This window comes from Chaetura pelagica, unplaced genomic scaffold, assembly GCF_000747805.2.
Source record: "Chaetura pelagica isolate M959 unplaced genomic scaffold, ChaPel_1.0 scaffold583, whole genome shotgun sequence".
NCBI classification, from domain to species: domain Eukaryota; kingdom Metazoa; phylum Chordata; class Aves; order Apodiformes; family Apodidae; genus Chaetura; species Chaetura pelagica.
Window position 1 is genome coordinate 1021596 of NW_009952719.1, and position 17046 is coordinate 1038641.

The 17046-nt window shown below is 52.6% G+C and overlaps 1 protein-coding gene across 1 annotated transcript in view; it reads left to right on the forward strand.

Annotated features, from left to right (window-relative positions):
- Window positions 1-17046, forward strand: part of SORL1 (sortilin-related receptor, L(DLR class) A repeats containing) — a 52576-nt gene that overhangs the window by 14255 nt on the left and 21275 nt on the right. The window contains exons 7-21 of the mRNA XM_009994610.1: window positions 1921-2022; window positions 2735-2904; window positions 3083-3275; window positions 3790-3907; window positions 4431-4504; window positions 6364-6452; window positions 6538-6716; window positions 8234-8420; window positions 11739-11867; window positions 12106-12191; window positions 13907-14079; window positions 14859-14990; window positions 15514-15605; window positions 16284-16530; window positions 16716-16854. Of these exons, the coding sequence (XP_009992912.1) occupies window positions 1921-2022; window positions 2735-2904; window positions 3083-3275; window positions 3790-3907; window positions 4431-4504; window positions 6364-6452; window positions 6538-6716; window positions 8234-8420; window positions 11739-11867; window positions 12106-12191; window positions 13907-14079; window positions 14859-14990; window positions 15514-15605; window positions 16284-16530; window positions 16716-16854 (2110 nt within the window). The remainder of the gene's footprint in view (window positions 1-1920; window positions 2023-2734; window positions 2905-3082; window positions 3276-3789; window positions 3908-4430; window positions 4505-6363; window positions 6453-6537; window positions 6717-8233; window positions 8421-11738; window positions 11868-12105; window positions 12192-13906; window positions 14080-14858; window positions 14991-15513; window positions 15606-16283; window positions 16531-16715; window positions 16855-17046) is intronic.

A 17046-nucleotide genomic window follows, 5' to 3' on the forward strand; every position in this document is an offset into this window, starting at 1 on the left:
GGTGGGGGTGGCAGGGGGAGGGGGATGTGGCTGAGCTGCTCCATGGTTAGGAGGCTGCTTGTCAGAGAGGATTACCATCAACCGTGGACTAGGTCCAAGTAGCCTAATGGGCTCCAGCCTGGAAAGAAAACTGGGCTTTCTGTTTGCCTCCCTGAGAAGAGAGGGAGCAGAGAGGGAAAAGCAGCTTGTTGGTCCCTCTGCACCTGGACTTCTGGCAGCTCTTGACTGGTTTCAGACAAACCTGAGAGGAGGCTGGAAAGCATCTGTGCTTTCTCTGAGGACAAGTCCTTTTCTAACAGTCAGAGACACACCACCAGAGTGGTTGAGTCCTGTTCCTTCCAGGATTTAAGGAGCAATTTTCTTTCTAGAAGATGCTTTCCTCCCCCGCCGCTGCTGCCGTCAAGTCTGTTTCAACAAGCAACCTTTGCCATTTAGGGGTGACTCCTTGCAAAGCCTTGCAGGGCTTCCTAAGAAGCAAGTGGTGAGCATGTCCCCTCCAGCCACCCAAGTGTCCAGTGCTGGCAGGGGAGATGTTTTCAGAGCACTTTCAGTTCCTCAGAAGTCTCTTTTGCAGGTAGTACAGCCTGGAAGTCTTAGGGCCCATCCCCTTGGCACTAGGCCTGATCACCTGTGGTTTGCAGGAGATTTTATTTAGGCTTGTCTGTTGGTGTTGGGTGAAACATAAGGGAGGGGATCTGTGTCCCTGCTGAGCAGCCATCAGGCTTGGGGGGCAGATTCCTGAGAGCATGAGGTGGGTTTGAGTCGGGACCTTTCCAAGTGTGACCTTAAACTGGGGGTTCTTCCGAGTTGTTTCTTCTTCTGGAGGGCTTAGAGGTCACAGGAGCCACCACCACACTTTCTCCTGCAGCTCTGATGGCTGGTTTTACACCAAACAACATTGAAATCACCTCAATTCCACACTGAGGCAAAGACAATGGGAAACACACAGATTGGGAGGGTGACTGGCCTGGCTGCAAAGCCCTGATTTGGGAATTATATCCCCAGCTCTGGACTGGGGCACTTCCATCAAACCTTGGCCACAACAGGAGCAACACTAGGAGGGGACAGGTTGGGTGGCAGAGGCAGCCAGGACTCCAGCTTGGTTCTGGGGGAGGAATGGTTGCTTAGTGATATAGAGCCTTGGGAAAAAATCAGGACGCTTATTTTTGGAGCCTAAATCTGGGTTTAGGTTCTTCCCGTTGGCACCCCAGATGAAATAGGTTGCCCCCAGCTTTTCTAGGCTTTATTTTGCTATTTTGGCTTCGTTCTAGTGCCTTTCATTTTGTACAAATTGTTAAAAATAGGAAGGAAAGGACAGACTGCTGCAGAAAGAGGAATTAAAACCAGCCTCCTTGCCCCTACCTTCCAGTTTGTGTCCGTTTCCCCTTGTCCTGTCACAGGGCACCACTGAAAAGAGACTGGGTCACTTTTCTTGACACCCACCCTTCCATGTCTCTCAGCCTTTCCTCATCAGACAGGTGTTCCAGTCTCTTATTCATCCCTGTAACCCACCACTGGACTTTTTCTAGTATATCTCAGTCACTCTTGAACTGGGGAGCCCAGAACTGGTCACAATACTCTAGATGTGGTCTCACCAGGGCAGAGGAGGGGATGACCTCCTTCAACCTGCTGGACACATTCTTCTTATTACACCCCATGGATCCTCCTCCACAGAGCTGCTTTCAAGCAGGTCAACCCCTAGTCTGTGTTGGGGAATGGATGTACACCATGAGTGGGGAGCACTGTTCCCACCACCAGTCCTGGGCACCTTCCACACTTTGCCTGCACACAGGGAGGCTCAAGTCCCAGGCACGTGGTTCCTGGTCTTGCCCCAGCCTGCCTTTCTGCCACAGCTGGAGATGAGGGTGATTCTGGGGGTGAGAGCTGCTCCTCACTCTGTGTCCCTCTGCTCTGCCACAGCGTTTGCAAGGCAGCTCTGAGCCACCTTCAGCCCAGCTCTGGGTGTCCTTCAACCGCCAGCCGATGCGCGTGGCACAGTTCGTCACCAAGCACCCAATTAAGGTAAGTGGTGCTTTCTGAGAAGACCTCCCTGCTTGGCCAAGGACGCCTTCAGGTGGCAACAGCAGGTCTCTGTGTTCCACCAGACACTGTGGGAGTTCGGGCTGGGAAGGGACCTTGTATGACCCTGTTCAGGGGGATTTGGCTGAGGAAAAGCTCACGTTAGGGTGATTTTGTGCTTTCCATTTTATTCTGCTGATTCCTGCCCCCAGAATCATAGAGTTATAAAATCATTAAGGTTCAAAGGGACCTTAAAGATCATCTAGTTCCAACGCCCCTGCCATGACCAGGAAACCCTCCCACTAGACCAGGGTGATGGAGACTGGTAGCAGAGCCCAGACACCCAGAGAGGGGCTGATCTCCGTGCTCACTGCTTTGCCTCTGCTTCTGGGGACCTTACCTCTTCCTGTTGCATGTGGTGCTTGGTTGCTGATCACTTGCTGGGTCCACCAGCATGGCCTGGAGAATCCATCTTCTCTGCAGGCTGAGGAGGTCCAGGGGGACAGGCAGAGGGTGGAGGGGAGTGATTGCTGCAGGAGAAACACAGAAGAGAAAAAGCGATGGGAAGGTACTTGCCGAGTGGAAAAAATACAAACAGGTGGAGGGAAGAATGAGTTTCAGCCAGCTCAGGGGACTCACGACACCAGCCTGCCTGTAAAACCTGCCTGTGTGTCCACGTTGTGAAGCCAGCTCTCCTGTCACTTACATCCCAAAGGAATATTACGTTGCCGATGCCTCGGAGGACCAGGTGTTTGTGTGTGTCAGCCACGATAACAACCGCACCAACCTCTACATCTCAGAGGCAGAAGGCCTCAAGTTCTCCCTCTCTTTAGAAAACGTGCTCTACTACAGCCCGGGCGGAGCTGGAAGTGACACCTTAGTCAGGTAATAATGGGAGGTGCCCATACTCTGGGCTGCAGGACGTGAGAACATCAGCCAAACTCTCGGAGTCTTTGGCTGTGTGTGACCAAAGCGCTGCCCCCATCCCCAGACTTGCCTGTCCCCCAAGCCCCAGGGAAGCTGTGATTGACTGGTCCCCCTGCATTTCCTCCTCTCCTCCCAGGTATTTTGCCAACGAGCCCTTTGCTGACTTCCACCGGGTGGAGGGCGTGCGGGGGGTCTACATCGCCACGCTGATCAACGGCTCCTTCAGCGAGGAGAACATGCGCTCGGTCATCACCTTCGACAAGGGGGGCACCTGGGAGCTGCTGCAGCCCCCGGCCCAGACACGCTACGGGGAGCAGATCGACTGCCAGGTAGGATGGGCTGGGAAGGGGCAGGGGGAAGCTGCCCTGTGAAAGAGGCTGACGTGGCACAGGCAAGCACAGGATGCAGCTCCAGCGCTGGAGCCAGGCTGGGAGAGTTGGGGTGTTCAGCCTGGAGAAGAGAAGGCTCCAGGGAGACCTGAGAGCACCTTCCAGTGCCTGAAGGGGCTCCAGGAAAGCTGGGGAGGGACTTGGGACAAGGGCAGGGAGAGAGAGGACAAGGGGGAAGGGATGAAAACTGGAAGAGGGAGATTGAGGTGAGACACGAGGAGGGAATTGTGGAGTGTGAGGGTGGTGAGAGCCTGGCCCAGGGTGCCCAGGGAAGCTGTGGCTGCCCCATCCCTGGCAGTGTTGAAGGGCAGGTTGGATGGGGCTTGGAGCAGCCTGGGCTGGTGGGAGGTGTCCCTGCCCATGCAGAACCTGATAATCTTGAAGGTCCCTTCCAACCTTAACCATTCCATGATTCTAGGATGGAGGGTTAATGCTGCTCTGGTTGCTTCTCCAGCTCTCCCAGGGCTGCTCTCTCCACCTGGCCCAGCGCCTGAGCCAGCTGCTCAACTTCCAGCTGCGCAGGATGCCCATCCTCTCCAAGGAGTCGGCCCCAGGACTGATCATCGCCACCGGTACCCACCTTCCTTCTCACAGATGGTTGTTGTCAGGACAGGAGGAACTTGGCAGCCTCTAGTTTGCACATGCAGGTTACAAAGATGCAACTCACTGGTGCATTTTGCTGTCCTTTCCCTGCTGTCGTCCCCCCGCAGTAATTCCCACGTCTGCCTTTTGCTGCAGGACAGGGACGTGAGAAACCTTCACCTGCTTCATTCTCTTCCTCTTTCCTACCCCTGTCCTCATGGAGGGTGTCTTGAACATGCAGAAATTCCTGTTTGCCTTGTTCTTTTACTGAAGACCACACTTTACACGTGTTGTTTGATCATGTTTGTAGCCATAGGTTTGGGTTTTTTTTCCCCCAGCTGCTTTCAAAACTTGTAATAGTCTTTAAAACATTTGCTTCTGAAGGGATTGGTGAAAGATCAGCTCTTCAGTCATCATTTTGCTCACAGGCAAAACTAGTTTAGAGGTGTCTGGCTTAATTTTAAGCAGTTGCTTTGCATTCCTCAAGAAAAATGGTGACTCCTGTTCTCCTAGGGTCTGTTGGCAAGAACATGGCAAGGAAAACCAACGTCTATGTCTCGAGCAGTGCTGGAGCAAGGTGGAGAGAGGTGAGGCTGCTCTTCTGCTTGCTGGTTTGGTCAGGGTGGGTGGTGGTGCAGCAGGAAGAATGTTGGCACAGGTACAGCAGTGTGCAGGTCCTAGGAATTAAAGGTGAGCTCCATATGCACCAAAGCTGTAGCTGGAAGGTGCTGAATGTCCCTTCAGACCAGAGCAAAAAGGTCTGAAGGACCAGGCGTGGTTTGGCACAGAGATGAACCTCTCAGTCCTCTTGGTGAAGGTGGTGGCTTCAAACAGAGGAGAGGTCCCTCCTCTATTTCTTCTTTTCACCTGGCAGGCCTTGCCCTCAGCATGGGTCATCTGATCCCTTTTAGCTGGGAATGCCAACCAGGGCTGTGCATGTGAGAGTGTCTGGAGAGGCTCTGGCATCTTCCAGAAGAAAATGGGATGTTGCCTTGGGTTTATGGGGAGTTTGATGGTGTTTACTAAGTGGGTGTTCTGGTCTGCGGCAGCTTTTGTGGTCTGCCTGTGCATTCTGCAGCCAGTGTTACATGGGATTCCAACATCTGCAAGTGATTTAATCCTGGGAATTAAGCAGCCTCCTTTTCCTCCCACAAGTGCTGCGCGGTCTGGGCTGATGCCTGGGCAGCTGCAGTGGGGCTGCAACACGGGGCTGGCTGCCACCACAACCAGCCATGGCTGGGAGGGCATCCAAAAGCCAAGGCTCTCAGGTGCCATCCTCCTCTGGCTGGCAGGTGGGTTTGCCTTGAGTTGCAGTTGAATTGAATTTCCCCGGAGGAAAGCTTGGGAAGGACTTTGGACAAGGGGGGATGGATGAAATCTGGAAGAGGGGAGGTTGAGGAGGGAATTGTGGAGTGTGAGGGTGGTGAGAGCCTGGCCCAGGTTGCCCAGGGAAGCTGTGGCTGCCCCATCCCTGGCAGTGTTGAAGGGCAGGTTGGATGGGGCTTGGAGCAGCCTGGGCTGGTGGGAGGTGTCCCTGCCCATGCAGGGGGTTGGATCTGGATGATCTTAATGTCCTTTCCAACCCAAACCATTCTTTGATTCTATGACTCTAACAACACCCAGTCCTGCATCACTTGGACCCTTTGTGTCAGGAGCAGAGGTGCAGAATGACCCAGCACTGCAGCTCCTCAGCTGAGAACAGGAGCACAACTCCTTCTTCTTGGCTTTGGCCAACCAGCAGGCTGGAAGGCTTGTTGCTTTCCAAATCACTGGTACAGAAAATAAAGAAACAATACATTCAGTGCCCTGTGCTGGAATGTCCCTGAGCACGTTGGCACGTCCCGTGAGCAGAGTCAGGCATGGGCGCACCCTGTTTCCATCCTGAGCTGTGCTGAGTTCCCCAGATAGGGAAGCAAAGGTGCTTTTGTGCTGGTGGTCTCTTAATAGAGCTGGACGTGTGAAATACTAGAAGTTTCTTGCTGTGAGATGGATGTATGAAACGTCTCTGTGGGTTTTTTCTGCCCACCATGGACCCACTTCTCTTTAAGCATTCACAAAACCTGACAGCCTGAGAAAAACCACCAACCTGCAGCCCTGCTGGGTGTGGGGAAAACCTCACAGACAGGACAAAGAGCTGCAGACTGAGAGGGGGAGCGATGGTCTCTGGTTTCACATAATCCCCCATTTTCCCCTTGATTCTCTCTCTGGGCAGGAGGAGCAGGTTCCAGAGCTGCTCTGAAGCACAGCTGCACACTGAGGGAAATTGGCCTGGCTGCTCTTGGCAGCAGGTGTTGGCCCATAAACACTTGGATCTCTGGTGCCTCCAGATAAACCAAAACATTAGCTCGGGTCAGGCTGAGTTCCTGACAAAGCAAGCTATCCACCCAAGCTTTTCCTTTCATTCAGGGCAGCTCTGATCCTCCCCTTGGCCCAATTTCTTTTCCAGGCACTGTCTGGACCCCACTATTACACCTGGGGTGACCACGGTGGCATTCTGGTGGCCATTGCTCAAGGCACTGAGACTGACCAGCTCAAGTAAGTGGCAGGGCAAGGGCACAGGAGAGGTCCCTGGGGTGGGCAGGACCTGCCCTTGGCAGCTCTCCCCATGTTTTCCCTCCAGGTACAGCACCAACGAAGGGGAAACCTGGAAAACTTTCACTTTCTCAGAGAAGCCCGTGTTTGTGTATGGCCTGCTCACTGAGCCCGGGGAGAAAAGCACCATTTTCACCATCTTTGGCTCCTATAAGGAGAATGGCCACAGCTGGCTGATACTGCAGATCAACACTACTGATGTTCTGGGTAAGGGGACGGGGGGTGACAGGGGTGTCACTGGTGCAGGTGGCAGAGCTGTCCTGTCTCCACCCCACAGCTTTGCAGGTTACACTTGCTGGTAAAGCTCTTACCTGAAACCAGCTGGTCCCCTTGCCTGCCCCAAGCAGCCCTGGAGGTGCAAGTCAGATCTTGCCATGTCATCTCTGGAGGGCTGAGAGTGAGGAGGGGATATGGGAGAGGTTTTTGGAAGCCCAAAGCAACACAGAGACCTCAGGCTACAAACCAAAGTGTTGAGCCATCCAAGGCTCTTAGAGTCCCGCTGACAAGCACGGGAAGTTGGGCTCCTAAATACTAAGTGGGCATGGAGAAAACCTTTGCTGCCCTTGCTCTCCATCCTGTTTTCCAAGAGACCCTGAGTGATGCCCTCAAGTCCCATTAGCGGCAGAACCTGCTGCCCTGGCTGTGGTGCCACCACTGCCTTTGGGTGCCCCATCCCTTCTCCCCACGGACGTGGCTGCTGTTGGCACCCGTGCAACTCTCCCTGTCACCCCCTCTCCCTGCACACTGAAGGATTCGTTGGAAAAGGGGGAAAAAAAAAAGAAAAAGAGCCTTCTGAAGGCTTGTGCCCATGAATGTTTTATAACCCATTTCAGCTTTGATTGCGAGGCGGCTTTTTAATCAAAGAGCAGTTAAACCCAACAGAGGAATTTGCTTGACTAAAATTCATAACCAATTCCCTTGACATTTTGTTAGAAACAGATCTGTTTGGTAACCAGCACGACTTCATTTTCAATGAGGCGTTGCAAATTCCCTGTCACCACAACAGGGCTGCTTGTTGCCTCCTGTCACCGAGTGCCACCGCACGCTCAGCTGAAATGCTTCCTGCTCTGCCTGTTCTTTCAAGCCAGGGCTAGAGCCTTGAAGTCAGGGGGAAACTGCTGGTTTTGTGCCTGAGGAGGGTGAGGAGAGGGAAGGGGCAATGGGTTTTATCGTGGTGCACGGGTGGGTGCCAGTGCACCCCCCCTCCCTGGGCATCCTAGGTCTGGGTGCCACCAGCCGTGGCAAGAAGATGAGGTTTGTGCAGCCTCTTGGGAGGCTGGGCTGGCAGCTTGGAGCCTGCAGCTCCTTCTGAGAGGCCTGGGGCACCTCCTCTGAGAGGCCTGGGGCACCTCCTCTGAGAGGAAGGCTCTGCATGTCCCCAGAGCTCAGTGCTGATGCAGGATGTGCTCTGCACAGCCTCGCCAGCAGCAACCAAGGGACACCCGGGGCTGCTTTGAAACCTGAATAGAAGGGAGTGCTTTTTGACTCTGAGGGTGACAGAGCCCTGGGACAGGCTGCCCAGGGAGTCTACATCCCTGGAGACATTCCAGACCTGGATGTGTTCCTGTGGGATCTGCTCTAGGGGATCCTACTCTGGCAGGGGGTTGGACTGGATGATCTCCAGAGGTCCCTTCCAACCCCCACCCCTCTGTGACTAAACCCTTGCTCTGGGGGGGCCACCAGCACTGTACCATTCCTTACCCCAACCTTGTCCCTTCTCTTAGGGGTCCCTTGCACAGACAATGACTACAAGCTGTGGTCACCCTCCGACGAGCGAGGCAATGAATGTTTACTGGGGCATAAAACTGTCTTCAAAAGGAGGACTCCTCATGCGACCTGTTTCAATGGGGAAGATTTTGACAGGCCTGTCATGGTCTCTAACTGCTCTTGTACAAGGGAAGACTTTGAATGGTAAATACCAATTAATTTCTTTTAGTCTGGATTGCAAGTCTGAGATAGATATCTGTGACCAATCGCTCAGAGGGCACAAACATCCCATTTGCTGAGCTCTTTGCATCTCTGCTTGATTTTACAGCAAAGAGGAAACTAAATAGACTTGAAAACATCCTTTCATAAATAATGGGGCTTGAGGCTTAATTAATGTCTTCAGAGCCTTTCGGGAGCCTCTGAGAGGTTCTATAGAAGAGGGAAGTATTGTTAATCCACCACCTTCTTTTAAACGATAGTGGACAATTTCCCATCACATATAGAGCTCCCCCACTGAAAGGCTCAGTGACCCTTTAGCAGCAGGGATGCAACTGGTCCTGCTGGAGGACTTTATCTGGAATTTGCACATGACTGACACTGCACAGCTCTTAAGATTAAAAAGCTCCCTGGCACTGGGATACAAAGGTTTGGGGTTAGCAAGTGAACTGCTTTTCAGGGACTGGACTTGGAGCAGTGCTCAGGGTGCAGTGAAGAACAGGGGTCCAGACCTGCCAGTCTGATGCCAAGACAGACTGGAAAGGGGTCTGGCTCACCATGAGTATCCTGGGAATAGGGCTGGTGGGATGTGATTCCTGCCTCAGAATCACAGCCCTGGGCCCCCTACAAAATCAGACAGATCCTCTTTTCCAAGGAATAGACACTCTGTAACTCCCATTTTACCAACAGGAAAAGCCAAGACATGCACCAGTGACCTAAACCAGCAGGAAAGCTGGGGCTGGCAGCCAGATTTTGAGGGTGCTCTGGCTCTGCCTTGCTGCCTCACCTGCCCTAGTGGGCTCAGCCAAGACCTCAGGCTACAAACCAAAGTGTTGAGCCATCCAAGGCTCTTAGAGTCCCGCTGACAAGCACGGGAAGTTGGGCTCCTAAATACTAAGTGGGCATGGAGAAAACCTTTGCTGCCCTTGCTCTCCATCCTGTTTTCCAAGAGACCCTGAGTGATGCCCTCAAGTCCCATTAGCGGCAGAACCTGCTGCCCTGGCTGTGGTGCCACCACTGCCTTTGGGTGCCCCATCCCTTCTCCCCACGGACGTGGCTGCTGTTGGCACCCGTGCAACTCTCCCTGTCACCCCCTCTCCCTGCACACTGAAGGATTCGTTGGAAAAGGGGGAAAAAAAAAAGAAAAAGAGCCTTCTGAAGGCTTGTGCCCATGAATGTTTTATAACCCATTTCAGCTTTGATTGCGAGGCGGCTTTTTAATCAAAGAGCAGTTAAACCCAACAGAGGAATTTGCTTGACTAAAATTCATAACCAATTCCCTTGACATTTTGTTAGAAACAGATCTGTTTGGTAACCAGCACGACTTCATTTTCAATGAGGCGTTGCAAATTCCCTGTCACCACAACAGGGCTGCTTGTTGCCTCCTGTCACCGAGTGCCACCGCACGCTCAGCTGAAATGCTTCCTGCTCTGCCTGTTCTTTCAAGCCAGGGCTAGAGCCTTGAAGTCAGGGGGAAACTGCTGGTTTTGTGCCTGAGGAGGGTGAGGAGAGGGAAGGGGCAATGGGTTTTATCGTGGTGCACGGGTGGGTGCCAGTGCACCCCCCCTCCCTGGGCATCCTAGGTCTGGGTGCCACCAGCCGTGGCAAGAAGATGAGGTTTGTGCAGCCTCTTGGGAGGCTGGGCTGGCAGTTTGGAGCCTGCAGCTCCTTCTGAGAGGCCTGGGGCACCTCCTCTGAGAGGCCTGGGGCACCTCCTCTGAGAGGAAGGCTCTGCATGTCCCCAGAGCTCAGTGCTGATGCAGGATGTGCTCTGCACAGCCTCGCCAGCAGCAACCAAGGGACACCCGGGGCTGCTTTGAAACCTGAATAGAAGGGAGTGCTTTTTGACTCTGAGGGTGACAGAGCCCTGGGACAGGCTGCCCAGGGAGTCTACATCCCTGGAGACATTCCAGACCTGGATGTGTTCCTGTGGGATCTGCTCTAGGGGATCCTACTCTGGCAGGGGGTTGGACTGGATGATCTCCAGAGGTCCCTTCCAACCCCCACCCCTCTGTGACTAAACCCTTGCTCTGGGGGGGCCACCAGCACTGTACCATTCCTTACCCCAACCTTGTCCCTTCTCTTAGGGGTCCCTTGCACAGACAATGACTACAAGCTGTGGTCACCCTCCGACGAGCGAGGCAATGAATGTTTACTGGGGCATAAAACTGTCTTCAAAAGGAGGACTCCTCATGCGACCTGTTTCAATGGGGAAGATTTTGACAGGCCTGTCATGGTCTCCAACTGCTCTTGTACAAGGGAAGACTTTGAATGGTAAATACCAATTAATTTCTTTTAGTCTGGATTGCAAGTCTGAGATAGATATCTGTGACCAATCGCTCAGAGGGCACAAACATCCCATTTGCTGAGCTCTTTGCATCTCTGCTTGATTTTACAGCAAAGAGGAAACTAAATAGACTTGAAAACATCCTTTCATAAATAATGGGGCTTGAGGCTTAATTAATGTCTTCAGAGCCTTTCGGGAGCCTCTGAGAGGTTCTATAGAAGAGGGAAGTATTGTTAATCCACCACCTTCTTTTAAACGATAGTGGACAATTTCCCATCACATATAGAGCTCCCCCACTGAAAGGCTCAGTGACCCTTTAGCAGCAGGGATGCAACTGGTCCTGCTGGAGGACTTTATCTGGAATTTGCACATGACTGACACTGCACAGCTCTTAAGATTAAAAAGCTCCCTGGCACTGGGATACAAAGGTTTGGGGTTAGCAAGTGAACTGCTTTTCAGGGACTGGACTTGGAGCAGTGCTCAGGGTGCAGTGAAGAACAGGGGTCCAGACCTGCCAGTCTGATGCCAAGACAGACTGGAAAGGGGTCTGGCTCACCATGAGTATCCTGGGAATAGGGCTGGTGGGATGTGATTCCTGCCTCAGAATCACAGCCCTGGGCCCCCTACAAAATCAGACAGATCCTCTTTTCCAAGGAATAGACACTCTGTAACTCCCATTTTACCAACAGGAAAAGCCAAGACATGCACCAGTGACCTAAACCAGCAGGAAAGCTGGGGCTGGCAGCCAGATTTTGAGGGTGCTCTGGCTCTGCCTTGCTGCCTCACCTGCCCTAGTGTGCTCAGCCACTGGCAGGCTCATTTCCAAAATGCTCTTGAAACACCCTGAGGACACAAGCTGTCTGGCTGTAAGATATTATTATTCAGCTAAATACTGATAATAAATGAACCTCTGAGATCCTTTGGGTTCTTAAACATTCCATGAAGAGAGAAATAATATAGCATGGCTGCATTTTTTCCCTTCTCCCCCTTCCCTCCTTGCATCTTTCTTCTCCTTGCAGTGATTTTGGCTTTAAACTGAGTGATGACTTATCATTAGAAGTGTGTGTCCCTGACCCTGAATTTGCTGGGAAACTCAACGTCCCCCCAGTCCCTTGCCCTGTTGGCTCAACTTACAGGAAGACTCGAGGGTATGTGTTGAACTCGGGAGGGGAACCTGCTCTTCCAAATGCTGCCATGGATGCTATTGGTGATAAAAACTCCAACCAACCACAAAACCCACACACAAACGCCCCATGAGTGGCAGTAAACGAACGGCACGTTTGGACAGACATTGCAACAATGGCTTCTCCTGGCTGCATGTGTGTGTGTGTGGGGGGGTTGGATGTTAAGAGTTTCCATGAAATAAACTGGCTGGATCTGTTGCAGCTACCGAAAGATCTCTGGGGACACTTGCACAGGTGGAGACATCGAGTCGCGGCTGGAAGGGGAGCTGGTCCCGTGCCCACTGGCTGGTGAGTACACACAGGATTGCTTCAGGCACAAAGCTTTCATTCATAAAACCCTTGGCCAGTGCTACAGGGGCCAGGCACAAATTCCCAGAGGGCGGGAACCCTCTTATCCCTGCTGTGTCCTCTTGAACCCAAGCAGAAAGACAAAAGTTGGACCAAAGGTTCCCCCCCCCCATCCTGGACAGACCCTTGCAAAGGTACCACCCTGATACAAGCACTGTACATGGTTGAGCAGTGGTTATCTGGGGCCAGACTGGGGCAGATGCTGCCCTTCAGTCCTGCCAAACTTCTCCTCTGTCCTTGTTTTCTCCTCCCGTGCCCACTGGCTGGTGAGTACACACAGGATTGCTTCAGGCACAAAGCTTTCATTCATAAAACCCTTGGCCAGTGCTACAGGGGCCAGGCACAAATTCCCAGAGGGCGGGAACCCTCTTATCCCTGCTGTGTCCTCTTGAACCCAAGCAGAAAGACAAAAGTTGGACCAAAGGTTCCCCCCCCCCATCCTGGACAGACCCTTGCAAAGGTACCACCCTGATACAAGCACTGTACATGGTTGAGCAGTGGTTATCTGGGGCCAGACTGGGGCAGATGCTGCCCTTCAGTCCTGCCAAACTTCTCCTCTGTCCTTGTTTTCTCCTCTCAAAACACCCAAGGCACTGAAACGGTCTCATGCCCCTGTGCTGCCAAAGTTATTTGCATTCTGCTCATTAGAGCTTTAATTTAATCTGCCGTCATCAGCTGCCTGATTAGCATGGTGCTGCACTGAGTGCCTGAGACAGGGCTGGAGCAAGGGTTAGGAGCAGAGCCCCCAGCCCCCCCAAATACTCCAGGTGCCAAACAGCCTGGTGGGTACCTGGGGAATTATTCCTTCTGCTGGGATTCACCCCAGTTTCCCTCCTGGTTCAGAGCCCAACATGTTATTCACCCCTCGGAGCCCTCTGGAGCTATTTGGAGAGCAGTGTTAGTCATGCTGAGAAGGGCCCTGCTGATTGAAAAAATAACCCTGCAGTCCCCACTGGGCTGGGCTTTGAAGTGCTGTGTTCCCAGAGTATTTGCTGATCCTCTTCAGATACGTGTTGGCTCGCACCATGGTAACACTTTCACGTACAGGATCTGCTTCCTATCTCCCTATAATCTCATTAGGGATGCACAGCCAGGGTTACTTACTGACATTAGCTTTACTCATTAATTGCATTATTGGACTTGACCAGTAGTGTGCTAATGCCTGGGAGACTCTGTCCTAGACCAGGATCCCATTACACTGGATTCTGTGTAAATTAGAATCAAAACCCACTCGGGGAGATTCCCTGCAGGTCCAGTATCCCCTCAGACTCATGGATTTACATCACTCCCACCTTTTTTATGAGGTTTTTTGAGGCGCAGGAGATCAGTATTTTGTTTCTCACTGGCAGCACAGTAACTGGGGCAGGAAGGTGGTTTTTCCTGTCCTCACCTCCTCCTCCAGCCCCCCGGGTAACAAGGGGCACAGTGTGTTGGGGCACGAGGACCCACTAAGGCTCTTAGTGTGTTCTCATTAACCTAATCCCACGCAGACAAAGGGCCTTTGCCTCCCCTTTTGCTGGGGTGCTAAAACCTGCAGCAGGAGGAAAGGGGAAAAAAAACCAACAACAAAACAACCAACCTGGTCATTTCTTTTTGCCCCTGGAGTAGCCTAAAGCAGGCAGAGTGTCTAAAGAAGGTGCTCCCTGTTGTTGCAGAGGAGAACGAGTTCATCCTCTACGCCACCCGTTACTCCATCCACCGCTACGACCTGACCTCTGGTGTCAGTGAGGAGCTGCCCCTGGCTGGGCTGAGAGGGGCTGTTGCCCTGGACTTTGACTATGACCACAACTGCCTGTACTGGGCTGACGTCACTCTTGACATCATCCAGGTGAGGTGGGGAGAACCACAGAATCATCAGAGAACATTTGGGGTTGAAAAGTCACCTGGGCCAGCCCCCTCTGCAGTGCACAGGGACCTTTTGAACTAGGTCAGGTTGCTCAGAGACTGGTCAAGCCTGACCTTGAATGTTTCCAGGGATGGGGCCTCCACCACATCTGTGGGTAACCTGTTTCAGTGCTTCACCACCCTCATTGTTAAGAAATTCTTCCTCATACCCAATCTGTATCTACCCTGCTGTAGTTTAAAACCATTGCCCGATACCCAATCTGTATCTACCCTGCCGTAGTTTAAAAGCATTGCCCTTGTCCTCCCACTACAAGTCCTTCTAACAAGCCCCTCCCCAGCTTTCCTGGAGCCCCTTCAGGCCCTGGAAGGTGCTCTAAGGTCTCCCTGGAGCCTTCTCTTCTCCAGGCTGAACCCCCCAACTCTCCCAGCCTGGCTCCAGAGCTGCTCCAGCCTCTGATCATTTGGGGGGCCCTTCTCTGGACTTGTTCCAACAGGTCCATGTCCCTCTTGTGTTGAGGACTCCAGAGCTGAACACAACACTCCAGTGTTATGAGAGCAGAGCAAAGGGCTGAGGCTGCCATGGTGCCAGCTGGCCGTGCGTTGCCTCCTTGCAGTGTTGGATACACACCCTGATGTACAAATGTTTACCTTGCCTGTTCCTCCCCTCCAGGCTGTCTGTCAGGGCTTGCCTTGCACACCTGACCCTGCTCCCCTCGGGGCTCTGCAAGTTCCTCATTTTTTTATTCTGATTCTTTATTTCAGCGTCTTTGTCTCAACGGCAGCTCTGGGCAGGAAATCATCATAAGCACCGGGCTGGAAACAGTGGAAGCTTTGGCCTTTGAACCTCTCAGTCAGTTGCTGTACTGGGTCAATGCTGGGATTCCCAAAATAGAGGTAGAGCTGCACCCCCCCACGCTGCAAAAGAGGTGACTGTGTCCCTGCATTCTTCAGGCAGCTGGGCCCTGAGTTGGGTGCTGCCCTGAAGTCCCATTGCTGGTGGGGAACGATTCAACACTGGCCTTTGTCCCACCTGCCACTTTATTGGGTCTGAATGCAAACACAGGGTGTGATGCCACTCAGCCCTTTGTCCTTCAGCAAGGTCAGCTTGTGAGCCTGAGGTGTGCAGCAGCAACGGGGGGGAGGAAAGCAACATCCTGGTGCAGAATGCACAGCCACCCAGGGCATGGACACAGCACTGTGGTGGCCCTGCTTGCTCAGTCACACCCAGTCTCAATAAACACACCCATCGAGCCTCTTAATGTCACCTGCTTTTACAATAACTGCTCCTTGTGCCCACGGGAGTATTTCAGGGAGCAGTAATCACCTGCCACAGATTCCACAGGAGTTTAACCAGAGCAGTTGCCTCCTATGTTGCCCACACTAAGCACAGCCCTCCTGTTTTTGGTTACAACTCCAGGTTGCCAACCCAGATGGAGACCTACGTCTCACTGTCCTCAATTCCTCCATCCTTGAACGACCCAGAGCCCTCACCCTGGTTCCTCAAGACGGGTAAGAAAGAGACCATCACAAGTAGTTCCCTAGGGAACCAGGCTGGTAGAGCCCTCCCCCTGCATCACCACACTCATAAGAGGCAGCTGTGGTCCCAAAGGACACGCTGTGGGGACAGGAGTGGTGGCACACAGCAAAGCAGGCACAGCTCACAGTCCTGCCCTGTGGAACCCATTCTTACCACCACGTACCTAACCAAGGCACCAGCCACCTCAGAGCAGAGATCAGAGGCTGGTTTTGCTTTCAATTCAACTGCTGCTTTCCTGCCCATATGTATCTGTTAGTATAGAGCTTTTCCTGCCAGTAGAACAGGTCTTACCACGAGGAGAGCTGCAGTGAGGAGCTGAGCTCTGCTCTAATTCAAGAGCCAAATGCAAGTCCCATCTTTCTGAGGGTAGTTTTGTGGCAGCTGCAAATGTAGCCCTGACAGTCCTGAGCTGCCTTTAGCCATAGGCACTAAAGCAAAACAGTTCCACACCAGGTAACCTCCAGCTAGATAAACCTCTCTGCTGCTTGCAAATCTGCCAGGGGTGTTCACTACCATTGCAAGGAGCTCCCTTTCCAATGCCATGTCTTGCAAGACACATGGAATGGAAAAAATATTGAAACCTCTAACCTGTTTTCCTTCAGGTGAGCTGTTCTGGTATTATTTCAAGTCACCTCTCTGCCTCTTGCCAGGTTGATGTTCTGGACAGACTGGGGAGACTCCAGAGCTGGCATTTACAGAAGTGACATGGATGGCTCATCAGCCAGGTGCATCGTTTCGGAGGGCGTGCGGTGGCCAAACGGTATTTCTGTGGATGACACTTGGATCTACTGGACTGAAGCCTACATGGACAGGATTGAGAGGGTGGACTTCAACGGGCTGCAGAGATCTGTCATCCTGGACAGCCTCCCTCACCCCTACGCTATTGCTGTATTTAAGGTATGGACATGTACTTAATTCATACTGAAGGTGTGCTCAGAGGTTGTTGTGCCCATGGGGCAGGTGGTGAGAGAGCATGGACCACTCTGGATTTGGAGAGTAGGAGCAGGCATGATGCTTGTTCTATATCTCTGCTCCTGGCACCTTCTTGTGCCCCCCCACTAAAAGCAAAGCTTGTGTTTCAGAATGAAATCTACTGGAATGACTGGTCACAGCTGAGCATTTTCAGAGCATCCAAAAACAGCGGCTCCAGAATGGAGATCTTGGTTGGCCGATTAAATGGGATCATGGATATGAAAATCTTTTACAGAGGAAAGACAACAGGTAATGGCACGAGTGTGCAGCTGGTCTTTCCTGTGATTTAGGAATGTGTTCATGCCCCGTTTCCACAGGTCCCCAGGCCACCAGGCTGTCCTGGCTGACATGTTTTGAGCCTGAATATATCCCCATGCCCGCAGGGTTTAGAGCAGTCAGGTGCTGCCGTAAGGAATGTGTCTCATGAGAGGTGCACCCAGC